Raw genomic sequence first — 27,813 nt, forward strand, 5'->3', positions numbered from 1 at the left:
CCTGTCACTCTTTGGCCGGCCTCTCGTGGCCCTCTTTCTGCTCCCACTTGCGAGGCTAGAAACCCTGGTGTCATCTTCGACTTCACACTCTCCTTCTCTCCTCACATCTCTGACGTCTCTAAGAAGTCACACGACCAGCTGCATCTCTTCAGAGGTATTCTTCCTTTCCTCTCCTTCCCCCAGAAGTTCACTGTCTCCAGACCTCTGGTTCTCTCTAGGCTGGACTATTGCAACAGCCTCTTTCTAAATCTGCCTGTTTCCACTCTATGCCCTCTGCAACTCATCCAGAACAGGACTGCGAGACTTGTCCTTGGCCTCAAGCCCAGGGATCGTATCTCTCCAGGACTGAAATCTCTGCACTGGCTCCCAGTGGCTGCGTGTATTAAGTGCAAAACCCTCTGCTTTGTCCACTAGGTCTTCTGGGGCCTGGAGCCTCAATACCTTCAACTCTATCTTCCTAACTATCTTCCTTCTCGAGCTCTTCACTCATCCGCCTCCTACTCCCACAGGGTCAGTCGCTTCTCCAAGCAACGAGTTGGTGGTAGATCTCTTTCTTCGACTGGAACAGCCTCCCTGCCTCCCTGAAACTTGAGGAGAACCATCTCCAGTTCCGGAAGCACCTCAAAACCTTTCTCTTTGCTTCTGCTTTTTCTCCTCCTCTCCCCTGCAGACCTCCTGGCTGAAACTGAAACTGCACTGGTTACCTGGCCACCCTCCGATCTCGGGTCCTGGTCCCCCCCCCGCCACACACACACACCTGCACTGCCAGCCGAGCAACCCTTGCACTTGAGGACTGTTTTTGTATCCCTATAGTCCCACTACCAGCACTTGACACCTGATGTCTGCACTTACCTTTGCACTTGCAACCTGCTGGCCGTTACCTTACTTATTGTTATTATTCAATTCACATGTACTGCACTATCCCCGCCCCCCCCACACTTTCCCCCTCCCCCAATCCCATGCACTTGCACAATCTGAATGACACCTGGCCTAGTAGGATCGTTGTCTGTCCTCCCTTTGATCCCTCTCCCTTGCCTCGTCACGCCTTAAAACACTTGTGTATAGGCGCGTTATAAATGCCATATCATATCATATCAAGGCACATGTTATAGTGGCAATCCTGGCATGTATTGGGCATGTTAGGCAGAAACCTGTGCAGTTCCCTTGGGGAACACTGCAAAAGATTTAAGACTACAGGTAGAGCAGTAAACCCCTTTGGTAGCAGTCTGTACCACCCAGATTTACCTGGTAGCTGTGGCTGAGCAGTCAGACTTCTCTCAAGAAGAGTTAGGCAGTATGCAAAGTATACACAATATGTACCAACATACAATAGCACAAGCAAACACTGACCAGAGCTTGGTTTTAAAAGTATATAGTTATTTATTTAAAATACACATAAGTTAAAAAACACTCTAGCAAAATATAGTAAACCCTTCAAACACAGTTACAAAGAAAGTAGATTCAATCCTTTCTCCTATCTAGACAATTCTAGGTTAACACCACTTAATTAAAACAGAGGTGAGTGCTTAACGTTAGATGACACTCTAGTAGTTTCCAAGAAAGGGAGAGAAAAAGCAGAAATGGGTTAAACACACCACTCTAAGGTCCAGAACACTTGCAATAGGCTCAAAGAAGCACAAAGTCACAGGTGAGCAAAAGCCACTAGGCAGGGCCTACTCTTAGAGTAGCCGGAGCGAAAATGTGCCCAAGATCACACTGTTATTAGGGATTCAAAGTCTTGCAAAGAGTTAGACAAGAGTGTAGAGTGGCTTAGAAGGTTTAGCCAGGGTGTCCCAGGCTCTCCCAGGTTCGAAAGCCGGGGGCTAAATCTACCCCGTACAGTCGGTAGCAAGGGAAGCCAGGCGGAACACGGTACCTTAAGCGGAAAGGATCCTCCAGCGGTGGCAGTTGTTCCAGGCAGTGGCAGCAGGGCTCGACGTCGGTCAGGGGAGAAGAAGTTCTCGCTGAAGAGCAGAAGAAGAGGGTCGTTGCACTGCCCGGGAAGAAACCAGCCGCGGAGTCCTCCGATTAAAGGGTCGTACCGACTTTCGTGGTTGGGGTAAAAGTGGTGGGGTTCCGGTTGCCGGGGTGCTTGGCACTGGCAAGGCGGCCACGAGATACCTCGAGAAGCGAAAAGAAGGCGAAAACTGGTTGTCCCCACCAGTCAAGGGAAGGAGCCACTCCGTTAAGAGTTCTCCTCGGTCGTCGGGAAAAGTGGTGAGACGGTTCAGCAGGGCTCCACCGGGTGGTGTCGTCGAAGCAGGTCGGCTCAGCCCTTCCCTCGTCGGATTCTTGGTCCTGTGGCGACTTCTGAAGTCCCAGTCCCCAAAGCCCTGCTTTTATGCAGCAAACCCCCATTCACCCAGCCTAGCTGTCACTCAAACATGCTAAGTGGTGAGCCGGGCGGCTCACCACTTGGGCCAATCAGGACGGAGTGCGACTTGAGTTACCAAGGTAACTCAGTCCAGGGTGCCTAAATCCCCCTCCACCCCTCCTAAGTACCCCAGACAGAGTGGCACCACTTTGGAGGGCTTCTGTGGAGAAGCCCGCCAAAAGTGGAACAAAGGGCTCCACTTTGGGTCAGAGTTACAGAGGCGAACACCAACGCCATTTTAGAATCAAGTTTTGGCAAAAAGTCCCAACCGGAGTTATAAAAATAAATATATAAACCGGCGGTATGTTTAAGGCTACCGTAAATAAATAATTAAATGTGTTAGCCTAAAACAATGGGAAATCCCATAGGAAAATATTCGCGGTCGAATATAAAACGTAGTTTCCACTGCCACCAGCCAAAACTCGATCAGGGGGGACGGAGACGTGCCCCCTCGACTAACAGACCCTGGGGCAATCGAATTGCCCCAGCCAGTACGTCCACAATAGGATGGTTTGTACTGGTTCTGTTCAGGATTCAAGACTAGCAAAGTCTTTGGTGACTTTACATGCCCTGGGAGACAGTAGTCAGTCCCAGGGTATGGAGTCTATGTTGGGGAGTCCCTAGGACACCCCTGGGTCACGGCACAGAGGGTGCTGTGTAACCCACATCACAAAAATACATGAGGCCCTATGGAGTAAAAGACCCCATAGCCCATTCAACACAAGGTTTGTCCAAGATAACACAGTTCAACATGTCCAGGAGTGAGGGTAAAAGAGTCTCACTCTTGGCAGGAGAAAAATTAAACCCCAGAAATCCAGCAAAGCTGCTGGGGGACTCACTAGGTAGGGAAATTCAGCCTAAACAGAGAATTCTCCCTAACACTCGCCCCCCCCAGACTAAGGGACAGGAGGATTTAATCCACTCCTGGATGAACCTCATACCTCTAGTCGATGATATACATCCTAGAGAGTCCATCAGCATTTTGATGGTGACACCTTGACCTATGCTTAAGGGAGAACTCAAAGGTTTTCTTTTGCAAGCTAAAGGACCTACAAACCCTTTGAGGAACATCAGTCTTTTTGTTATAGGGGATCTGGTTGACCAGTCCCTCAGAAGTTGGGACAACTTCTGAACCTATGTTAGGCTTTTTGAAGGGGTCCTTATAAAGGATTCCCTTAGATCTAGAGGGGCCTCCAAGGTTCCTCACCACCTCTCTTGTGGGAGCAGGTTGGGTCTTAGGCCTCTTGGTTGGAGGGGTTGGGGTTAGGCAATGTACCTGCTTCCCCTTCCTCTTAGATCTATCCTTACCTATTTTAGGAGTTTCCCCCCTAATATTAGGATTTGAGTTGGGGTCTTCAGTAGAAGGTCCAACAGTCTGAAGGTTTTTGGCCTTAGACTTTTCTTTTCTGGTTTTCCACCAGCACTGAGAATTACCAGTTCTCTCAGGTCCAGATAGGGGCCTAGTTGGTCTATCCACCTCTTCCTCAGAAGCAGGGGGAGTCAGAGACTCTGAGACTAGGGGAACAATGATGGAGCTTGGTTGGGGCGCCCATGTTCCTAGCATACTATCCGGAAATGTGCCTGGGTTAGAGGTCAACTTACTAACACCAGGGCTTGTAGTGGGGTTCTCAGTAGAGGGTCCCACAGGCTTAGAGGGGTCCTTCAAGGTAGCCTGTCTAGCCAATTTGGTTAAGTTCTGCTTCTCCATACTGGGAGGCCTGGGGGTATGTGACACTACTCCTAGAGTTCTTAGGTCATTCCCTAACAGGACCTTCCCAGGTACCTCAGTCTGAACACTGACAGGGATCCTCACTGTCATGTTGTTACACTGAATGAGGGCTGGTAGAATAGGAACCATTTGGACAGGGCCTCCAGACATCTTAGTGGGACCTTTGGGTGCTTTGGCCACATCCTCAGGTTGAAAGAAGCTTTCATCCACTACTGTTCTGCTGGCCCCAGTGTCTCTCCTGGCAGGAGTATCCTGGCCATTGACAAGAACACTGTCCACATAATACACCTTAGAGTTAACAGGTAGGGAGTTATACACAACCCTATTCTGGGGACTAACCAGACCCATAGGCTCTAAGTTTACAGTTGCTTGAAGACCCAAGGGTTCTTCAGCAAAGAGTTCAAAGTGGGCACTAGCCATCTGTACTTCATCCTCAGGAGTGAAGGCTAAGGAGACTGTGCTGATCCCTGCAGGTTTACCCTTGCACTTGGGATCTCCTTTGATATGGTCAGTACCCTGACAGACATAGCATTGTCCAAATGCTCTCTGGAAGGGTGGCTTGTTCTGACCTCCTTCTGGCTTGTGGCCAGAAGGTACAGTAGCCTGACTAGGTTTCCCATGTGGCTTACCCTGGTTATTTTGTGGTTTGGGGCCCTCTTTGGGATAGGAATTATTAGAATTCTCTTTGGAGTCCTTTTTAGACTGTTTCTCCCCATCCTTCTTCTGAGTTACCCCAGAATCCTTGTGAGTAGCCCTGTTGGCAACCCACAAGTCAGCAGCCTTAGCTAGCTTCCTAGGATCCAATTCCTGTGAATCAGCCAAGTGTTGTCTGAGCTCAGGAGAGCAGGCATCATAAATAGTCTCCAACATAAACAAATTCTTCATACCTTCATAAGTGTTCACCTTGTAACCCTTAATCCATCCCTCTAAGTTTTTCAAACATTCACTCACCCAGGTAGCCCAAGGGGTACCATCATGCTTTTTGAGGTTCCTAAACCTCTTAAGATACTGGGAAGGGGTCTTCCCAAACCTAGCTATCAAAGCTAGTTTCACACATTCATAGTCCTTCCTATCCTCCTCCCCCATCTCCATTACCACATCAGTTGCAACAGGGGGAAGCCTAGAGAACAACCAGGTGAGTAAGTCATTTCCTGTGATGTTCTGGAGCCCATGATTATATTCAAACAGAGACAACCAATCCAACACATCCAACTTAGGCTCATACATACCAACCAATTCTTTAGGCATCCGGGGTCTTTTAGGACTGGAACTTCTAGAGGAGCCAGAGAGAGAAACATTCTCAACAGATAATTTCTTCATTTCTAAGTCATACTTGAGCTCCATTTCCCTTAGCCTTAGTTCTTTGTCAGTTTGAGCATTAAGTTTCTTATACTCCAATTCTAGCTTCATTTTCTCCAGTTCAAAGTACTGAGGACTAAATGTGGGACCTGGTAAAGGTCCAGTAGGCACAGCAGGTAGAGCAGGCAGAGGCCTAGGGGGGACAGTTACAACAGCCTCACCCTCCTCTTCTGACTCTTCCTCAGAATCATCAACATTTTGCTCCATGTTAATTTCAACACTGTCATCTACAGTTGCTGGAGTGGTAGGTTCCTCTGAACCATCACCCAGACTTTGGTTAGCTAACAATCTTTCAATCAGCTCCATTTTCTTGCCCTTAGTCAGGAGATCCTTATGTTTACAGAGCATTCTTAAACAATCAGCAGTTTTGGCTGCAAGGGACTCTTGACTATAGCTTTCTATAACTGACATGTTAGAGGTTTTACTTTTTCAGTGCTAAGCTTTGTGGTTAGTTGCACTAAGGTATCTAAAGCACAATAAAATGTATACTCAATACAAATCCCACCGCTGTACACCAGTGTTAGGCAGAAACCTGTGCAGTTCCCTTGGGGAACACTGCAAAAGATTTAAGACTACAGGTAGAGCAGTAAACCCCTTTGGTAGCAGTCTGTACCACCCAGATTTACCTGGTAGCTGTGGCTGAGCAGTCAGACTTCTCTCAAGAAGAGTTAGGCAGTATGCAAAGTATACACAATATGTACCAACATACAATAGCACAAGCAAACACTGACCAGAGCTTGGTTTTAAAAGTATATAGTTATTTATTTAAAATACACATAAGTTAAAAAACACTCTAGCAAAATATAGTAAACCCTTCAAACACAGTTACAAAGAAAGTAGATTCAATCCTTTCTCCTATCTAGACAATTCTAGGTTAACACCACTTAATTAAAACAGAGGTGAGTGCTTAACGTTAGATGACACTCTAGTAGTTTCCAAGAAAGGGAGAGAAAAAGCAGAAATGGGTTAAACACACCACTCTAAGGTCCAGAACACTTGCAATAGGCTCAAAGAAGCACAAAGTCACAGGTGAGCAAAAGCCACTAGGCAGGGCCTACTCTTAGAGTAGCCGGAGCGAAAATGTGCCCAAGATCACACTGTTATTAGGGATTCAAAGTCTTGCAAAGAGTTAGACAAGAGTGTAGAGTGGCTTAGAAAGTTTAGCCAGGGTGTCCCAGGCTCTCCCAGGTTCGAAAGCCGGGGGCTAAATCTACCCCGTACAGTCGGTAGCAAGGGAAGCCAGGCGGAACACGGTACCTTAAGCGGAAAGGATCCTCCAGCGGTGGCAGTTGTTCCAGGCAGTGGCAGCAGGGCTCGACGTCGGTCAGGGGAGAAGAAGTTCTCGCTGAAGAGCAGAAGAAGAGGGTCGTTGCACTGCCCGGGAAGAAACCAGCCGCGGAGTCCTCCGATTAAAGGGTCGTACCGACTTTCGTGGTTGGGGTAAAAGTGGTGGGGTTCCGGTTGCCGGGGTGCTTGGCACTGGCAAGGCGGCCACGAGATACCTCGAGAAGCGAAAAGAAGGCGAAAACTGGTTGTCCCCACCAGTCAAGGGAAGGAGCCACTCCGTTAAGAGTTCTCCTCGGTCGTCGGGAAAAGTGGTGAGACGGTTCAGCAGGGCTCCACCGGGTGGTGTCGTCGAAGCAGGTCGGCTCAGCCCTTCCCTCGTCGGATTCTTGGTCCTGTGGCGACTTCTGAAGTCCCAGTCCCCAAAGCCCTGCTTTTATGCAGCAAACCCCCATTCACCCAGCCTAGCTGTCACTCAAACATGCTAAGTGGTGAGCCGGGCGGCTCACCACTTGGGCCAATCAGGACGGAGTGCGACTTGAGTTACCAAGGTAACTCAGTCCAGGGTGCCTAAATCCCCCTCCACCCCTCCTAAGTACCCCAGACAGAGTGGCACCACTTTGGAGGGCTTCTGTGGAGAAGCCCGCCAAAAGTGGAACAAAGGGCTCCACTTTGGGTCAGAGTTACAGAGGCGAACACCAACGCCATTTTAGAATCAAGTTTTGGCAAAAAGTCCCAACCGGAGTTATAAAAATAAATATATAAACCGGCGGTATGTTTAAGGCTACCGTAAATAAATAATTAAATGTGTTAGCCTAAAACAATGGGAAATCCCATAGGAAAATATTCGCGGTCGAATATAAAACGTAGTTTCCACTGCCACCAGCCAAAACTCGATCAGGGGGGACGGAGACGTGCCCCCTCGACTAACAGACCCTGGGGCAATCGAATTGCCCCAGCCAGTACGTCCACAATAGGATGGTTTGTACTGGTTCTGTTCAGGATTCAAGACTAGCAAAGTCTTTGGTGACTTTACATGCCCTGGGAGACAGTAGTCAGTCCCAGGGTATGGAGTCTATGTTGGGGAGTCCCTAGGACACCCCTGGGTCACGGCACAGAGGGTGCTGTGTAACCCACATCACAAAAATACATGAGGCCCTATGGAGTAAAAGACCCCATAGCCCATTCAACACAAGGTTTGTCCAAGATAACACAGTTCAACATGTCCAGGAGTGAGGGTAAAAGAGTCTCACTCTTGGCAGGAGAAAAATTAAACCCCAGAAATCCAGCAAAGCTGCTGGGGGACTCACTAGGTAGGGAAATTCAGCCTAAACAGAGAATTCTCCCTAACAGGGCAAAGGCAGCATGAATGTGCGTTCATATATTGGCATTCTGGTATATATATGGCACAACCAGCACAATAATATGTTCTTACAGTAGCCCGCTGGCATATCAGCATTAATATGTTTTAACAGTGGCAATACTGGCATATATTGTGCACATTTAGCATGGCATTTTTTTAGTACAGTGGCAGTACTGCCATTTTTTTGCTGGGTTCAAACTGCACAAAGATATGTTTTACAAAGCAATTATGGCATATTTCGGTACTGCCAGCTCAAAATGAGCTTTATATAGCAATGTTAACATAGATTATTGAGACAGGCCGCATGGTTTTGCTTTTGGACGCATCAATCATAAAATGTTTTGCACAATTCTACTGTGTACTTTTGTAGATATAGCATCTATTGGAGTTTTTCATGTTTTTGCACTTAAGTGCTGAATGTAAAATGTATGGTCTTTCCTACCCAATATTTCTGAAATGTGAGCAATATAATATACCCGTTCAACCCATTATTTAGGATACATTGTCAGGGGTAAACCCCTACAGAACTAGCTGAAATGGTGTGCACTCAGTCACTGAGCTCGCCCCATCTCTGAAAAAATCTTTGCACACCTCCCATTAAAGAATCCACGTGCCCCCATATGCACTTTTTACCAGTATCTATCCTGATAATATTCGGCTTATACACACACACATCCATTTATTTTTAAAATATTCAACGCTTTATTGTAAAGTGTCCTGTAACAGTAAGTAAGACGCCCCACAAAATTGTGGACAGAAATTCTGACATTATAGTGAGACGCAGAACTCAAAATCTGTTTTTTATTTCTTTTATGCTATGTCTGTTTTATTTGAAATGTTTCCCTATATTTATGATTGCCTAGATGTGAGTTTTCCATATGTGAGTTTTCCATATAGGAACTGATGAACAGGAACATCTTTTGCTATATAGGTTCTGAAATGCAGACCTCCTTGTGCATGTAATTTGCCGAGTCGATTACATTTTGTAGACTTTTATCAATGAATCATTGTTGTAAGTATAACGGATTGTTCTAGGGCTGTTTGTGGACACAATGCACAGTATGACGATTATGATGAATATGAGCCTTTGTGTTTTACATGAAATCAGGAATGACATCTCTACCAGTTCTAACATGTATCTTTCTTTCTGTGACAGCGGCTCTTCCAACAGAATTCAGTAAGTTCATCAACAAAACATCAACTTTTTCAAAAATCGTATCTGCAGTTGTATTGCTGATCACCCATACTCTGTTTTCTCTCCTTAATTTCAGAGTGGAGAATCCATCGTCAATTTGCAAGTACGTGGCACTGCTACTTAATAGTTGCAATCAAAACGTATGCACCCACCTGTGACATTCTCTGAAATAGTGGGGTGAATGGGAGAGATGGGGGTCCTTCAGAGATTCTCTTGCCTGTGGTGCATTTGGCATAATGCAAAAATGGACTTCAGTAATGATGCACCTGAGGTTGCCTTTGCGGTGCTTGCATTGAGCAATCTGCTGAGGTGGACTTCTCCATACAATATCCCCTGCACGAAAAACAAAATGGCCGACATTCGACATGTCCGACTTTTCATGACAAACAGGTTTGAATTGTACCTGGGGGCACATTATTGGGAAAATAATGGCAATTTGCGAATTTTGAAGCACATAGGGACGCTAACATTGATGGAAGTAATAGCATAGTGCACCAAGTCAGAGTGGCACACATTTGGCCCTCAAAACCGGCCCACACTAGATTGTTGGGCCTAGCTATAAGATAATGATGTGTTATTTATATAGCGCCTTAATCCAAAGCGCTTTACAGAGCACATATTTACATACAATATCACCCAATCGAAATTGGTACTCATTTATCGACCTCGGAAGGATGAAAGGCTGAGTTGGTCTTGCCGGGATTCGAACCTGCGACCTGCAGATCACGTTCAGATCGCAGCAACGAGCGCTCAACCCGCTGAGCTATCTTACCAGCTATGTAGGCGAGTCCCAGCCTACTGCTGAGCCTTTAGACGCCACTGGCTGTAAGTGCTTGTCCATTCCCATCCCACAGCAACCAGCAAGGAATTGATGGAAAGGCAATCAATGGCACAGTAACAAATATCAGGGGTGTGATTTGGTCGTCACCGGGGGTTTCTTTTATAACTTTCTGTAAGATTTTGAAGGTATGTTAACATTTTGCACTTGCGCTGTCATTTTTTTTATGCAGCAGCATAAAGCATTTGCACATGCTTTTCGCTACCCCATGCTTCTGCCACCCCATCTCCTCTGCCATACAAATCTGCACACACTACCAACAACATTGGATTTTTTTTATTTTGGAATGCATTGGATTCACATAAATCCAACTGCTTTTTACACCTGCAAAAAGCAGACAGTTTCCATAGGAATTTACTGTAAATGGCACTCAGTATTTGCACAATTTGCATTGGGAAGTGCAAGAAGAAGGAGTAATGGTGACTCTGCCTGCATTGAACTACTTCTTTTTGCACTTTATATTGCAAATGGCGGGATATTGCATGGCTGGGACCTGCTTGCACATAAATAAAAACATAAAAGTATACTCTGTGCAATCTATGCAGATTTGAAAGAATGACCCAGTGACTATTGTAGGATTGTTTCTTCACTTACTGAGATTTCATAAGATGAAAGGATGTGGGGCTCATTTTCGAATCCCACGGAATTCGGCAGCAGGGACCTGTTATTCCACATTTTCCTTATTTGCATGGCGGAGTGCAAAAGGGGAGTGCAAAAGGGAGCGTACATGCTTGTACAGCATCCTTTTTCACTCCACGTTGCAAATTAAGAAATGAAGAAAAGGCCATGTACGCATGCATGCAGTGTTTACAATGGATTCCTATGGAGCCTGTCAGCGTTTTGCTGGTGTAAAAGGCCAGTGGACTCCATAGGCATCCACAGCAATTGTGCCAGCATGTAAATGCATGCCAGTGCAAATGCTGTAGTATTTGTATGGCGAGAGAATAAAGGAGAGATGAAAGGGCATGTTACGATTACGCCTCCTCTGCGCCACACAAATGATGGAAAATGGCACGTGATGTAAATGGAAGGCGTAAAAGCCTTATGCAAGGCTTTCGTGACTTTCATTTACGTTACGCCCCTACAGAAAATTATCTCCTGTGTGATTTCATGCCTTCCTGTAAGGCCAGTGTCATGTGTTGGAATAAAGGCAGCTTGAGAATCTGTGCTAGAGGAGTGATAGTGACACTGAGAAAAGAGCAACTCACCTAATATTGCATGCAGAATCAATGTCAAAGCCCGGAAATAGAAAATGGCACAAGAAAGTTACATATTTATATTTTTGAAATTCTTGAGTATGTAGATCTGAAATATTGTACATGGACTATGCGGTGAGCATTAACAAGTAATTAAGTAAAAGAAGGAACCACAACCATTATTATTAGATCAGTTGGACAATACAGAGTAAAACAGTAAACACAGGTCCCTTACAGTCTATATACAGTAAGCTATTGTTAGTGGTAACTCTGGTGCTTCTGTGCATTTGTCACTGAGTGTCTTTTGGCGATATTCTCTCAGGAGCTGGTGGTTATGGAAGGCTGCTTTTGGAGGTAGACAGGCAGTGTGACATGGGAACCCCTCTCAGTCGGTGATGGGAGAATAACAAGGGAGAAATCCACTCCACCCCCTGAGGTTGATTCTGGTAGTTCAGAGGGACCTAATTTGGTTCCATGTCTTAAAATCGCGGCAAAAAGGGCTGTGTATACAAAATATAGCGGGAACAATGCTGTGGTTTTGCCACCACAATCATGCAGAGGATGCAGCGGACAACCCCGCAACACTCGGATCCATTATACCATTTAAGAGGAGCGGGGGACACCCCCGCAACTGCTGCTCCCCTTAAATGGTATAATGGGGTACACCCTTACCAGGTCAAACCACTGCATTTTTGCAGCAATTTTTTTTACCAGCGACATTTTCGCCGCAATTTTATTACCCAATACCCCTAATTCCTCCTTATCCCCAAGTACCTTTATTTCTCTATGCAGTTCTGAATTGCCTCACCCTATCCTTGTGAACAAAATGCTGGCAGAATGTTCTCTTTTAATCCCAGGAATACAGAAAACCACCAGGGAGCAGAGAGGGCCCTAAACGCAAACCTGGAATCTGGAATAATCCTGGTGAACAAGAACAGCTGCAATGGAGAGAGATGCCATCCCTGGAAGCCACAGAGTATGCATACACCTGGCTGTTAGCGTCAATGGAGGAGCAGAGCTCTGAGCTGGATCTGATTCACACTCAAAGAGGACACTCCCTTGGGTCCACTAGACCTCCAGAGACATAAAACTGGGGTAGAAACCCCGCTTCACTTACCTTGGAGGAAACACGGAGTGGGCCCCGTAATATGATCTGGGGAAGTTTACAAAGAGCTGCCATTGTTGTCACACAGTGGTCCCACATGGACAAAAAGGAGTGGGGCTTAACAAACCATATAAAACGTCCAGGTTGGGGAAGACAGGGCTCAATTGGCTATGGACAGACTGCCAATCAGAAGACAGAAGGGGGATAAGAAAGCATGCAGGAAGTTGTGAGTTGTTATGGGGAGGTCAGAAGAATGGGATGTGTCAGACCAAGAGAAAAGCAAGAGTAAGGACGGTGGAGTGAATGGTGGTACTGATTTCTGGATCAGGTGAGTTGCTGGTTAGTAAATATAATGAGGATAGCAGTGTGTGTGTGCAGAGGAGTAATGAGTGTTGTTAGGTGACCTAGTCTAAGGAGTGACTGTGAGGCATTTGGCTGTGAGTGAAAAGAGGGTTATTGAGTAATGTGGAGGCAGGAGTAGTAGGGGTGTGGAGACAGAAGAGCAGCAAAGGTATGATGAGGAAAGTGTAGTTATCGTGTGGCGAAGAGAGAGTAGTAGTGGTGTGGAGAGAGGGGAGCAGTCATGATGTGGAGGGGTAGAGTAGTAGTAGTGTTGACTGGAAAGAGCAGCATAGTGGGGAGGAGAAAGTAGAAGGGTAGTGACATCAAAGGGTTGAGGTAAGAGTTAGATAGAGTGTGCAAGACAGGAGGGACACAGATGAGAGTAGTAGAAGGCAGAGTCAGAAATGGGGGTGGTGGAAGGAGAAGAGTAGTGAGAGAAAGCCATCAAACAGTGAGAGGGAGAGGAATATGTGGGCATGAGAGAAAGAAGACTGAGTTGGGCTGAGTGACTGAAAGGCACAATGCCACTAACCTTTAAAAAAGTAACCCATTGATAGAGTCAGGAGAGTTAGGACATCTCTGAGGAAGTTTAGTTAGAGAAGATTATGTGCCTTTATGTTAACGTTGTAGTTCATTTAGCCTTTAGCATACTCATGGTAAAACAATTAATATCTACTAGCTGGGGGCTAAGGATGCTTGAGTCAAGGAGGAGATGCTTTCTAGATGAAAGATAGAGGGATGGCCCTAGGACCTAGTACAAGTCTAATAAAAACCCTTGGTTCTTCTCTGAGTATTCATTCTGTGATAGGTGGTGTCAGAGGTGGGATCCTACAGACCCCGATACAGAGGTCACCAACTGGCATACAATATGCTAAGGGTAGTCAGATTAACTAAAATGGCCCTGAATCTCCATGATAGTTACCCTATCTCAGAAGGGTTTGGCATTTATGGGGACAAATAAGTAATCAGCCCTCCCAGAGAAATTGTCATGGTTTGGACTGGTGTTGAAAAATACCAGAGGGAACGTATCGAAGAATGGAACCAAAATCTGTCCTGGCCCATAAGTATTTCCTGGAGATTGGAACAGCAGTCATTAATCATGATAATCGAGGAGAGATAAAAGTCCTCCTCTTTAAATCTCAGGATTACATCTTACATTGTGAAACTGGGTCAACCAACAGTCCAACTAATATGTGAAAACATTTTGATTCCTGAGATGAAGGAGGTGGAATAACTAGAACTTACTACAAGAGCTGAGGTGGGATTTGACAAGATGATGGAAGCCAATGAGGAAGAGTGCAGGCCAGGGTGCACCCAGGACCTGCTCCTGTTGAATTTGCTGTAGCCCAGTGAATGGATCTGCATCTGGGACATGCTCTAAAGAACTTAGTCTCAATAGCTGAGAGCTGGACCCTGAAGAGTCCATGTTCCATAGAATTGTGTATTGAGTCAACGTTAACCCGAGAGGAGTCAGCACAAAATATCATCAATTATTAGTCCCAAAACAGTTGCAGGAAGCTGTTATGGAGTTGGACCACTCCAATCTCACTGTGGGGCATCTTGACCTGGAGAAAACCCAGAAGACTTTCCTTGTGCCTTTTTACAGGCCCATGGTGTATGCAGAGACCAATCAGTTCTGTGCCTGTTGTCCAATCCGTCAGAAGAACTCTCCTGACGATGTACCCAGAGCACCCCTTAAGCCTCTTCCCTACATAGAGGTACCATTCTTCAGGATCAGTACGGACATAGTCACCCACCCCCCACCCCCCAAGGCCATCATAATATGGAAATCAATACATTCTGGTATTTGTCAACTATGCAACCCGATATTCTGAAGTCTTCCCACCAAGATGCACCCCTTAAGTGCCAAGGACGAGGTATCTCGTCCTTGGGATTACCTCCCCAGTGCCAAGGATGAGATAGCTAGTCTTTGGCACTTAAGGGGTTAATGAAGGAGAAAATGTTAGAAGGCTTTGATTGGTGAAATACCGAAATCACCAAAAAAGGCCTTGGCACTGGGGGGAAACCCATGGCAGTTATCAGGTGAAAGGTCCTCATACCTTTCTACACAAGAGTAGTTTTTCCAATAGAAATCTTTACAGACTAGGGCAGCAGCTATATGTCAAGACTGATGAATGAAATGAAGGCCTTGATGAATACCAACACCCTCTGTACTTTCATATATCACCCTCAAACTGACAGCTTAGTGTAGTGTTTTAATTAAACTCTGAAAAAACCCTTCCAAAGCTGGTATTTGAGAATGGGCAGAACTGGAATTACCTCATTCCATAGGCTCTTTTTGCAGTCCGGAAAAAACCTCAGTCATCCTCCAGATTCTAACCCTTTGATCAGGTATACAGCCTGATTCCCCAGAGATGTACTTGAACATCATGAGTGAAGAATGGGAGGGCCCTGACTATTGGCAGACAAGAGACCACCCCTTGGTGAGAAACACCCAAGACTATATGGAGAAAGTACAGTAACTAGTTTGAGACAATTTACAAAAAGCCCAGAGCCGACAAGAAAAGGCCTACTACTAGGAAGGAAGACTGTATACCTTTCAAGTGGGAGACAAAGTTATAGTCCTACTACCTAACACACAGAACGGTGGCATGCACTGTACATCCTCACCAAAGTGATTTGTCCTTTGACATACAAAAAACAAGCAGACTAGCAGGAACTTGCAGATGTTCCGCATAAACAAGCCCGATAGCTGGAAGGAAAACAGTAATCCACAGGTAATCCTACTGTATGCTAACAACACAAGCACTACCACTTTGCCCATCAAAGTAAGTGGAGTAACCATGACGGTGGGGCTGACTAAGAATGAACATCAAGAAATGGCTCAATGGATTGAAACGTCGCACATGCATTCTCTGCAAAGCAGGGACGGGTAGAAAGAATGTATCATAAGATACACCCACCTCCATGTCAATATAATTAGTCTCAAACCTTACAGACTACCTAAGACCATTAAGCAACTCATCCACGAGGAACTTAACACGTTATTTTAGATATAGGCGTCATCAAAAGTGCATACAGTGCCTGGTCCTCCACAGTCATCCTCGTCCCAAAGCCAGATAACACCTGATGGTTTTAAATTTATTTTCAGTGCCTAAATGACATATCCATGATTGATGCATCTCCAATGCCAAGGATAGAAGAATTGTTGTAGAGGCTCGGTCCGGTCAATTCATCTCCACACTAGATTTCCTGAGGGCTATTGCCAAGTGCCTTTGGATGAAGGATCCAAACCAAAGATAGCATTTTCTATTCCAGAAGTACTTTTCCATTTCACAGTCTTGCCTCTTATCCTTCATAGAGCACCTGATACCTTTCAGCAGATGATGAGCCGAGTTCTAGCTCCCAGTCACACCTTCACGGAAACCTACCTCAATGACACAGCTCCACCTGGAAAGAAAATAAGTAACATCTCAAGTCCTCTTTTGATAGAGCGAAAAACGGAATTCTACCTCACCCCTATTGACTCGCACTGCAACCATACTTGTAGGCTACAAGGCACCCTAAACTCACTTCTTACCTAAACCTATGACTAGCAACACCACTCTCACAGCTAATGACCTAGCTGAATATTTCGCTGCAAAAATCTCCAAAATTAGAGACTCTCTCCTGACCTTCCTACTATTTTATTTAATTTACCTATTTTAATTCTTATAACGCGCCACATGCATGTGGGCCTCAGGGTGCACAAAAAACAACGACAGAGACCGACAACAATAGTAAGCCAGTAGGAGCAGTGAGAGAGGTCATAAAGATTACTCCAGATTAAAAAGGTGTGTTTTTATGGCTTTTGTGAAACAGAGATAATTTTGAATCTGTCCTAACTCAGCCGGCAGGGCATTCCAGAGTAGGGGGCCCTGAACGTCAAGAGTGGTACCACCAAATTTAGCTGTCTTAAATCTTGGGGGAGCAAGGACTGTGGCAGAGGAAGAGCAAATAATTCTTCGTTTGGTCTTGATGTTGATGCGATCAGACAAGTAGATGGGACTGCTAAGAGAGAGGCATTTATGTGTTGTTGTTAGCATTTTGTGTGTTATGCGATGTTTTACAGGAAGCCAGTGTAACTTCTTCCTGAAGATGGAGATATGGGTACGGCGAGATTGATTGTAGATGGTCCGCACGGCATTGTCCTGGGCCACTTGTAAGGATTGAATATTCACGGCATTAGTGCCGGACAGTAGGCTGTTGCAATAGTCTAGTCTGGAGTTTATCAGCGCTGCAGACAGAAGTGCACAATTTCAGCTGTTATAAATGGGCGGATGTAATTGATTCGCTTGTTGATCAGTCCACAGCTAGACCTGATGTTAGAGACATGAGGCTTCATGGATAACTCGTCGTCTAAAACAACTCCCAGAGTTTTTACTTTCCTTCGGACAGTAATGATATTGTCTGCAATAGGGAAGTTGGTGTAGTCAGAATCTTGTTTTCTCCGGGTATTCTTGGAGGATTCTATCATAAGTTCGGTTTTGTACGACTCCCTTCTCCTACATACTACACTCTACCACTCTACCATTGTCCTCTGCCTCCATTTTCCACTTTAGTCACACTAATACTGAAGAAGTCCTATATCTACTGCTAAAGGCTAACCCCTCTTGGCCCCATCAGACGCTCTTGCTCCTCACCTAGTCAAGCCTATTGACCCTTTAGTGGAATCTCACCACGCTTAACTCTTCAACCTGTCTTTCGACTCTGCTTGCTTATAGCTGGAGATGAAATTGCATCGATAAGTGTTAATAAGTGGGTCAGACAGGTTGCATCCTTGCGCCCACCTAATTCTATATATTCATCAACAAGATTATCATTAGCCTCTCAAAACTGCAAATGGATGCTCCAAATCTGGGAGAATGGGGGTACATGAACACCAATAGTATGTTGACTCTAAAAAATAAATTCCTATAAAAAGCTTTGTCTTTACCTTCTAGCACACCCACAACCACACTTCACCATGAGCTGAATTAGATGAAATTAACAGATGTAATCGCTGCATGCCAGTTTGTTATTGGCTCTGGCTATGAACTTCACCATATCTAATTAAATATAGAGAGGCGATGTTAGATGTTTTATCACAAATAGGAGGGACTGATTTAAGATGGTGCTGACACATTAGGTCCCAATTTACCATGGTGGGTCTTGAAGATCTATGACATAATCAGCACCATATTAACGCACATTCTAAACTTATTTTCCATCAGGTGCTTAAATTGCATAACCAGGAAACCATTACCTGATCTGAGTCCAAAACAGCAGCTGCATACTGGAACATAAAAATGGACTACGGTTATCAAATCTATTTAGATTCCATATCCTTAAATTATGTGAGATTACTCTACATAGAATTCATTTTAGACATCCTACCATTGTGAGTTGAACAGTTGTCATGGCACATGAGCCAAACATATCTATGTCCCTCATGCGTGGATGTTAAAGAATATTTATTATATTTATTTATTTCTTTAAATTTTTATAACACGCCACATTCCCAGCTGTAGCCCTATGTAAGTCTACTTCCTGTGATCTTGTGGTTTGAACAGACTCCACCTACATACATAGGGCATGGCTGATTAGGAAAAAATATAACCTTCCCAAAGGCCCAACCCTCCTCTGCTGATGCTAGTTAGGTGTAGTATACCTTTATTAACACTATTAGGTAATATCATAAAGTTCTTCTAAGAGGGGACGTAGAAAATCCCATAACATTTTTTATCAAATATTATTCATGGTTTTATCAGGTGCCATTTGGATAGTGTGATCCTTGGCACTTTGCAGGGGCACATTGCACTATTTATCATGATGATACACTGAAATGAGCATAGGGAGCATGACGGCCTCAAGCGTAACCGATTGGTTGCCTTCCCTACATTTGCACATGAAGCACTAGCACCTAGCACAGCAATGTATTAAATCTAAGTTATAGCACATTTCAAAGAACTTATGTTCTTGCATTCTACTGCTGACCACTCTAAGTAAGAGAGAGACCTTGTCGCTATGATTATGTACTGATCATAATGATGTAATATTTGAAATTATACAGTATGATTTTATTGTTGTTTTAATGAACTTGTACTTTTATGGCTGACGGCTGAAAAAAGTAGATACTGACTGACTGACTATAGGTAATTTTTCTCCCTGAACTTTATGCAAGTATCTAATTGTTTAATGCAGTACAAACCTGTCTCCCATGTTTGAAAGGCCACCATTTCAGGAGTCACAATTTTTATGTATTTATCATTCTGCCAGAAGCCTACATTATGTACGATTTTGGCTTGATATATCAATTCTGGGGTGATATGTGAAATACTTAAGAGAAACCCAATATCCATCCACCCTAAATGTACAGAGGAATCACACTTCCTATCTGAAAGGTTATTTTTTCTTGATTATCTCCCTTTGTGTTACCCGTGACATCATTTGCCGGGTGATATGACATGAAATACAATGGAATGTGACCATGTATCAACTGAGATATCCCCTCTTGAACTTTCTGCACACATTTGTTTAATATCATTTCCATAGGTTTAAAAAAAATCCTCATATCTCCCAATATCCCATCCTGCCTGACCATTACATTTATACTATTCTCTAATAGTGTTGAATGATCATTCAGGGTTACAATAGTTTGATTCACATACTGAACCAATTCCTTCAGTTCCACTCTAAGCTGTTGTATCAACTTTAAATCTTGGCCTAGCTTCCAGGCCTTGCATCCAACATGTTCACTGATACTGTGTTTGCTGTTGACACAGCTGTCCCAACAATGGCCCAATTATTGTGACCACAATTGCTGCCATCAGAAATCCTGCCATTCTACATTCCCTTTTTCTCCCAGCCTATGATGTAGTCCTGAAATTATTCTCCAACTGTCTCAATATTTCTTTTAGTGCTCTTTGAGCTCCGTCCCTGTGCATATGAATCAACTGTTGCACTTGACCAGATTTAACTTCTGTAAAACCTTTTTCCTATCTGGATCTACACTAGTATAAATGTTTTGGTGCAATAGATACCTATTCACTAAAATTAATCCAGGGGCCTCTTCCATAATGGTGCCTGAGACTGGCCCTGGCTCAAGTAAAACTTGTCAATTTACTGCTGTGGCCTGTGTGCATGTAACTAGGCCTATCATAACTAAAACATTTTTAGATAGTTTTAACTTTTTTTTAACCCTCTTCTTCTTTCCAAGTAACATGGACTGCTGTGTTGTCATCTGGTCTTCTCTGCAACCACCAGTCTTTCTTCGCTTTATGGACACCTCCTTTCCTTGTCCTGAGCCCTCCTCTGTGGGCATCGGGCTCCAGCGAACCTTTTTGGAGGAAAACGGGTTACTCCTTTCTAGAACAGAGAAGAGAGACGGACAGGTTATTGACCAAGCACCAGTAATTCAATGCAAGATTTATTTCTGTAATACTTCAACCTTTCATTCTGTCTTTCAGGTACACTAAACACACCTAATCACCTGTTATAATGAATCCCTTTCCTTTTAATGTCATGTCCTGCCCATTGTGGACCATCACAAACTGATTTACTCACCTAGGTCATGGTGCATCCTTATTTCTGATGTAACGATTACGCCTTTCAATCCTTGTTTTTTTCACCTAGTCATTATTTCATGTTTTGGGTGGAACCGTTTTATTTGATTTAAGTGGACAAACTCTTCCACACCCAGACCACCTTGCTTCATTAGTATTCTGTACACCACAGACAAAATGTTGTTCACAATTTTAAATGGCCCCCACCAGGATGCCATGAACTTAGAATTCTTGCTTTTTCCTTTGGCAACACTGAATTTATATACTTAGTCACCTATCACATATTCTCTAATAGATTACTTTCTTTCATAGTATGACTCAGCTGCCTTTTCTAGAATTCTCTGCACAAATGTAAATGCATGTTGCAAATGCTTTATCAACTCTTCCACATCTTCATGAATTTTGGATGAATTTACCAAGACTCGTCATTGGTCCTGTACAACAAATGCTGGGGAAGTACCGTTTTACTGCATGTGATTATCTCCTGTGGGCTGAGATTTGTAGATTTTGATTTTGTTGCTCTAATTGTCATGAGCACTAAAGAGAGTAATAAATCCCAACTATAACCTGTTTCATCCACAACCCTTTTTAGTATATTGAATTGCATCTCTCCACTCCCCCACTCAAGGATGGCCGATATGAAACATGTAACGTCCCTTTCACCCTTAAAAATTGCCACAGGGGATGGGATATGGATCGCATTTAGTCACAACAGTGAGGGTAGTAAATGTACTGCCACTAACAAATCATACTAAAAACTTACCATTCTGCATACACCTCTCAGACTTTGAACTAAACACAACCATACTTCTACAGCACCACAAACTACACATACTTCACAACACCACAGCAATGAAACAAACCACACATAACCTTGCCCAACACCACATGCGGCCACCAACCAAAAATCACAGCTACGCTTAGTGAATGGTATATCCAAACTGAAGCTTCCAACAGCACATCACACCTCTCTTGCTCTTTTTCCCTGCTCAATCCTACTAAGCCCCCCTGCCCTCCATGCCCTCCTGCCCTCCATGCATCATGGATCCGCCAGAGTGCCAATAGACCAGACAGCTGGTAACAGTGTGTGGAATAAGAACCTTTAACATAACATCTTGGCCATTGCTCCAGTGGTAACATGACTTCCACGGTCTGACTCTATTTCCTGGGGCAACCAAAATATGAAAAATATGTGATTTACCAACAAGGTAGTTGCAGTCTGTGCACTGCAATCAGGAGCAGGTATGCATTCCAACCATGTACTTGTTTCCTGTTAAGACGGATTTCTGAACTCTGTCCTGGTGGCGCAGAAGTTCAGAAGGCCAACCTAATTACTTGGAACAGGGTAACCTCTGGACAAGCCAGACCAATCAAGGTAGCGATCGCGGCGGTCAAGACTAGGTCTCAAGAGGGGTGAGGGTGACTGAAAGCCCGCAGTGAGCACACAAAGCAAGAGCGCTTACAAACTACTCCAAACAGTTGTTTATATCAAAAATAGATACACATTTATTATAAGGCCTTGAAACTAATAACCACAGTAAAAGCAGCAATATACAACGATAGTAAACCAACACATACACTATCCACCCAATATATATACAGAATACACAGTTTCACAGCATTAGCAGCACGAAATATGTTATCCACCTGCAGGGGAAGAAAAACAGGCAGTGCGAACCAATGCGTGTGATATGTCCGCCTTCTGAGGCCCCTAACTAGATGGTAGTCCAATCCCTACGAAGAGTGGAGCCTAGCGCTCAAAAGTACCTGCACCCGCCGGTGCCAATGGGCAGAAGGTGAAGCTCTTCGGAGGACGTTGGACAGCTCTGTAGGGTGCCCTAATGAAGGAGAACACGGTCCGCGACTCTAGCGCAGCCTCCACTGTGAGGCAGAAGTAGGGCGCGAGTACGGACAAGGGGAGCTGTATTTACAGCGGGGAAAAGCAAGGGGCACTGCAGGAGGGCGACCAGATCCTAGCTAATCTACTCACCGGTCCCCGAAGCAAGCAGGCCCGAGCTTCTCCTCGATAGATGCAGCTTCTGGCAGGTTCTGAAGAGCAGGGAACGTCTCGTCGTCGTGCAGAGTAAAAAGACGTCCCGATCGAAGAATCCTGCACAGTTTTGTCGCCACGGCAGGGCAACGGAACGGCCGGGTGTATTCAAGCCAAACGAGCACCGTTCACCTCTAGCTTAGGGTTGCTAAGCAAACGAAGCGTGTGAGCGTGCCCCGGACTCAGAATACCACCCAACCTGTCGGCGATTACAGAGCAGGACTCCTTAGTAAGCTGGTCAGTCAACTGGATGGCCCAGAGACACTTCCGAAGGCTTACGGCAGGAGTTGATGAAGGTGCCGGGAATAGCTGGTCCTGCTATTCCAATAGGTCGAAGCGCCAGTACAGGCCTTCTTGTTCGATCTTAGGTGGAAAGGGCTTCACCGGACGACAGCAATGAGGAGCAGAAGTTCTTCAGGGGGTCACCAGCGATTCCTCGGTCCAGCCTCGTGTTCGCAGGATACTTGGCTCCTGTATCCCTGGGTTCGTAAGAACTCAGGAGATCGACATGGTAGTGGTGTTTCCAGCTCCCTCTTATCCACGGTTCCCTTCGCGCCAAAACGGAGGGGAGCCAATGGGAGATCCGCTCATCAACACACATACCATACGTGGACCAATCACGGCCCACAGTGGTCCCAGGCATTCACACCACCCTAGACTCTCTGGCACCCAGGATGTGTATTGGGACCAGACAGCCCAGCCCACATCCTGGGGGCACTCAAACGACATGTAGAAGCCCGCGAAAGCAACCGTGTTTCGCGGGAAACTACATGCCCAAATAAGGAAGGCCCCGGGTCGCCTGACCCGGGGGAAGGTAAAGGGAGCAAGACGGACAGTGGACGAGACAAAGGAACCTCGTGGTCCGGCCATTTTGGGTAGCCGGGCCACCCTTTCGTGTTCGCGGCAAAAAGGTGCTCAGAACGGCAAAAGGAGCTCAAAATAAACCAAATGATCGCTGCCACCAGCCCAGTCCCTGAATGACTTGCACCGATCCAAAAACCATCCTACAAGAGTGTCTAGGGTCTGTAGAAGGCTAGAGACCCAAGAGAGCTGTAACTTAGCTTACAGTGCCCTCTTGTGTCGTGTTGCACTAAAATGGCGACACGATAAAAGAAACTACGGGAAACAGCGTTCCCCGGTACTGACTGTCTTAAGGGCATGTCAGTTTCCCCGTAAGAAAGGAGCGAAAGCCCAGAGGAGTACGGCAGAAGGCTGCACTTCTCTGGCAAAGTCAAGAAAACAGGTTGAAAACAATAGCAAAAAGTTTAGGGGTTGCCACATGGAAGGAAAGTTCCCTACAATAACGAAATCTTTCCTAACATTTCCCCCATGATGATCTTTGGACCAGACCAATAAAATCGATTTGCAAATCTGAGCAGAGAAGTGTCAATTCTCTCTTCATTAATTTGATACGTTTTCTGAGTACCTCTGTGACCCGTTGTTTTTGCATCATGGGCATGATTTAACATCAGCCCCCGAAACGAAACAGGAACCACCCACTGAACAATGCTTGAAATAGATTTTTGGACCAAGAGTCCGTCTTGTAACTGAAACTGGTTTTTACTCTTCATCATCACCCTCAATCTTCCCTGCCCTTGCAGTCCTCCTCTGTAATGGGATTCTTTTCTGCATCTACCGTATGATTGTAAAACATCTCTATGATTGGGTCTTCCTTTTGTGGCTTAATCAAGTCCTGAGCAGGTGTGTCAAAGCTCCATTGAATTACCCCTTGAGATTTGAGACATGTTACTATGTCTACCTGTATCTCACTGAGCAAGTGTTCAATGGGAAACAGTTCTACGATTACTAGCCCAATCTTGCCCAATTGATCAGCCTCATCATTGCCTTCCTTATCTTCTCTGGATGTTTTGGAGTGTCCTCTTGTTTTCCTCCAATGAATTTTCATCCCCTTTTCTGAAACACAATTGTCGATGACCTGAATTAGTTTGCCATGCTTAAGGTTTTTATTGTTACAAGTGACCTTTCCTCTCTGCTTCCATCTCAGCAGATATTCCACAAAGCTATTCTGGGCATAGTCAGAGTCGGTGACAATCACTATTTCTTTTTTTTTTTCAAATTAGACTTTATTAAAAAATGTTCATGAGCGGTACAACCAAACTGCCCCCATTGAGGCCACAGAAATAATGAGATGAATGTTACAAAGGCACAAACGCCTATTAGGGAGTCTGAATCCCTCTTCGGGCTTCCTTCAACAAAACAGAACCAGCGAGCCTAGAACATTAGCCCTGGTCTCCTTTCCCCTGCCCACACCCCCCCCCAACTATGGTTCTTTCCCATCTAGTCTGCTTGGCATGTCATACAGCTGCAGTGTTCGCTTACATTGGAGTCCCATGAGATTCGGGCCCTTTTGGGTCGTCCCTTTTTCCCTTATAACCACGTGTGCTTACCCTTGGGTGTGGTAATTTTGCTGTGGTGGTCCCGGCACTTTCAGTCTAATTCTCTGGTGGTGTATCTACTCAGTCTACCACGGGTGACATATATTTATTAACAATCTCTGCCCATTCCAGTTCCATGGTACATCCAACCCTGTGGAGCCCTGCTGTTATTCGTTCCATCGTCTACATACTTTTAGCAACGCTGATCCATTCCTTTTTGCTTGGTGTGTGCACATTCTTCCATCAGGTTGTCAATCATGACCTGGCTGCCAGTAGGAGGCCCGCCGCCATCAGTGAGAGTCTAGAGCACTCCCCATCCACCTCTTCTAGACCAAACAGGACCAATAAAGGGTTTCAGGTAATACAATTGCGGCAAAAATGTAGCCGGTAAATCACGGCAAAAATGCTGTGGTTTGACCCGGTAAAGGTGTACCCTATTATACCATTTAAGGGGAGCAGAGGTTGCGGGGGTGTCCCCTGCTCCCCTTAAATGGTATAATGGGTCCCAAGGTTGCAGGTGTGTCCCCTGCACCCTTTACATTACTGTGGCACAAAAACCACAGCATTTATGCCACGATATTTTGTATTCACGGCCATTTTTGCCACAATTTAAAAACATGGAACCCAATAAAGGCGCTTTCACTCTGGGGATGCCATAGAGCTCCTTGATCCATCTAAGAATTTCATCCCAGAAAACCTGGGCTTGGAGAGCAATACAAATAAAATACAATACAATACAATACCTGCACCCTAGGACACCCCACCCCATATGCCAGTAATCTGCCCTTATCCTAAATTCACGCAAACATAAGGGGCTGACATTCTGGTACATCCTGGAGTGTCTTACCGTGTCATACTGCCACCTGTGTAGGTGCTTGATTGCGTGAAGTTTATATTGACAGGATACTATTGTCCGGGAGGCACCCCTGCAGAGTTTATCTCAGAGAGGTTGGTCCAACCCCCCACGTCTCTCTCCCTTCTTTCCCTTAGTTTGTCCGTGGACCCCTTGCCTGTTTAAGCTATGGCTTTGTACATGGCCGAGATCAGCCCCTTCCCCTCAGTCTGGTGTCTAGAATCCTCTCAAAAGGGGTGAGGTCACTCTGGATCTGTTCCCTCCAGCCCTCCCTCCTCAGTGCCCCTTAAATTGGAGATAGAGACCATCGTGCGTATGGTTTGCATCTTTACCTGTACGTTTAAAGTCTTAATTAGCCATGGCACATTATAACTATCGTGGTCATTAGATACTACCAAAAAGAGTGACCATAATACAGGCTTTTCTTTAATGACACCTGGTGCTTGTTATCTGGTTTGTACTTTGGATCCTCACCATCCATGCTTGTTGGATGAATTTGGCCACAGTAAACTATCTCCTTATCTTCAAATCTTTTGCATAGGTCGAATGCACCAGATAGGGTGTAAATTCCTGCTGTTCCTAAGAGTGGTTTGCGGTATAGAGCTCTCAAGCCTCTCTTATTCATAGGAACTTCTATTTGTCTTCATTTGAAAGTGTTTTGCTGTTGTTTTCCTTCATTTATGCTATCCAGCATTTTCCTCAACATTACAATAGCCTGTGCTCCTGTGTCCACCATCGCAAACACATAGCATTGTTCTTCAACTGTGATAGGGTTGACGGGAAGATAGCTCTGTGGCCACACGCGCGTCTTCGAAGCAAGACCACGCTAAGCAAACACAAGTAAAAATCTCAGATCCGCACTTGAGAAAAACCGAGCGTGTTATAAATAACCTGCACTTCCACAATTCAATGAAACTAGCGCTTAGATAGCTCTGGGTTATGTGCGCTGCAAATAAATGCACAAAAAAAGAAAAAATATCAATCCTCACATTCATCTGGTATACATAGGAAATGTGAGTTGTTACTGATCACAGGAGTGATTTTTCTTATGCCCGCTTTACTTCTTGGTAAACAAAGGTATATGTGGAATAATATCCTACCCCCCTTTTTGACTGTTTGATTTTGAACTTTCCTGTCTTATTTATTTTTCTGTCTTGTGTTAAGAGGGATTTCTGAACTCTGTCCTGGAGGGGCAGAGGTTCAGAAGGCCAGCCTAGTTTCTTGGGACAGGGTAACCTCTGGACAAGCCAGACGAATCAGGGTAGCGATCGCGGCGGTCAAGACTAGGTCTCAAGAGGGGTGAGGGTGACTGAAAGCCCGCTATGAACACACAAAGCAAGGACACTTACAAATTACTCCAAGCAGGTGTTATATTAAAATATATACACATTTATTACAAGGCCTTTGTAACATTGACCGTAGCGAGAAATCACAATAAAACTCCAGTAAACCAACACATACCAAACCAATACAATATATATACAAATACAAACGAGTCTAACGAGTTAGACGCACGAAATGTGTTGACCACTTAGATGGGGAGGAAAACAGGCAGTGCAAATAATAATTAGACCTATTCCGCCTTCAGAGGCACCTAATTAAAAGGAAGTCCAAGCCCTACGAAGAGTGGAGCCTTGTGCTCAAAAGTACCTGTACACGCTGGTCTGGTGCCAACGGGCAAAAAGCAGAGTCTCTTCGAGGGAATCAGGCAGTTTAGTTCGGTGAAAAAATGAAGATGAACAGAGCTCCGCGACTCAAGCGCAGCCTCCACTGGGGCAGAAGCAGATCGCGAGTACGGAAAGGCGTGCTGTTTGACACAGCGGTGAAAATCTATGGGCTACTGCAGGAGGGCGACCAGTTCCTAGCGATGCTACTCACCGGTCCCCGATGCAGGCAGACCCAGGCTTCTCCGTGTCAGTTTCAGTGCTGGCAGGTTCAGATACAAGCAGGGGATGTCTCATCGTCGTGTAGATTCCGCAGCAGCAGAAGTTGAGTTGAGGACGTCTCAAACGCAGTGAACCCGCACAGTTTGTTACCACAGCAGGGCAACGCAGCGGCCGTGTGTATTTCAGCCAAATGTACACTACTCACTTCAGACCTGGGAATGCCAAGTGTACGAATCGTGTGAGAGTGACAAGGACTCGTAATACAACACAACCTGACGGCGGTTACAGAGCAAGACTCC

At 45.1% G+C, this 27,813-nt stretch overlaps 1 protein-coding gene across 2 annotated transcripts in view; it reads left to right on the forward strand.

Annotated features, from left to right (window-relative positions):
- The window catches only part of LOC138525590 (E3 ubiquitin-protein ligase TRIM39-like), a 301,399-nt gene that overhangs the window by 264,687 nt on the left and 8,899 nt on the right, over nucleotides 1-27,813 (forward strand). For both annotated transcript variants that reach the window (XM_069635632.1, XM_069635631.1), the window contains 2 exons: nucleotides 9,266-9,286; nucleotides 9,381-9,407. In XM_069635632.1, the coding sequence (XP_069491733.1) occupies nucleotides 9,266-9,286; nucleotides 9,381-9,407 (48 nt within the window). The remainder of the gene's footprint in view (nucleotides 1-9,265; nucleotides 9,287-9,380; nucleotides 9,408-27,813) is intronic.

The sequence above is a fragment of the Ambystoma mexicanum genome, chromosome 7p (assembly GCF_040938575.1).
Source record: "Ambystoma mexicanum isolate Mex_15411 chromosome 7p, UKY_AmexF1_1, whole genome shotgun sequence".
NCBI classification, from domain to species: Eukaryota; Metazoa; Chordata; class Amphibia; order Caudata; family Ambystomatidae; genus Ambystoma; species Ambystoma mexicanum.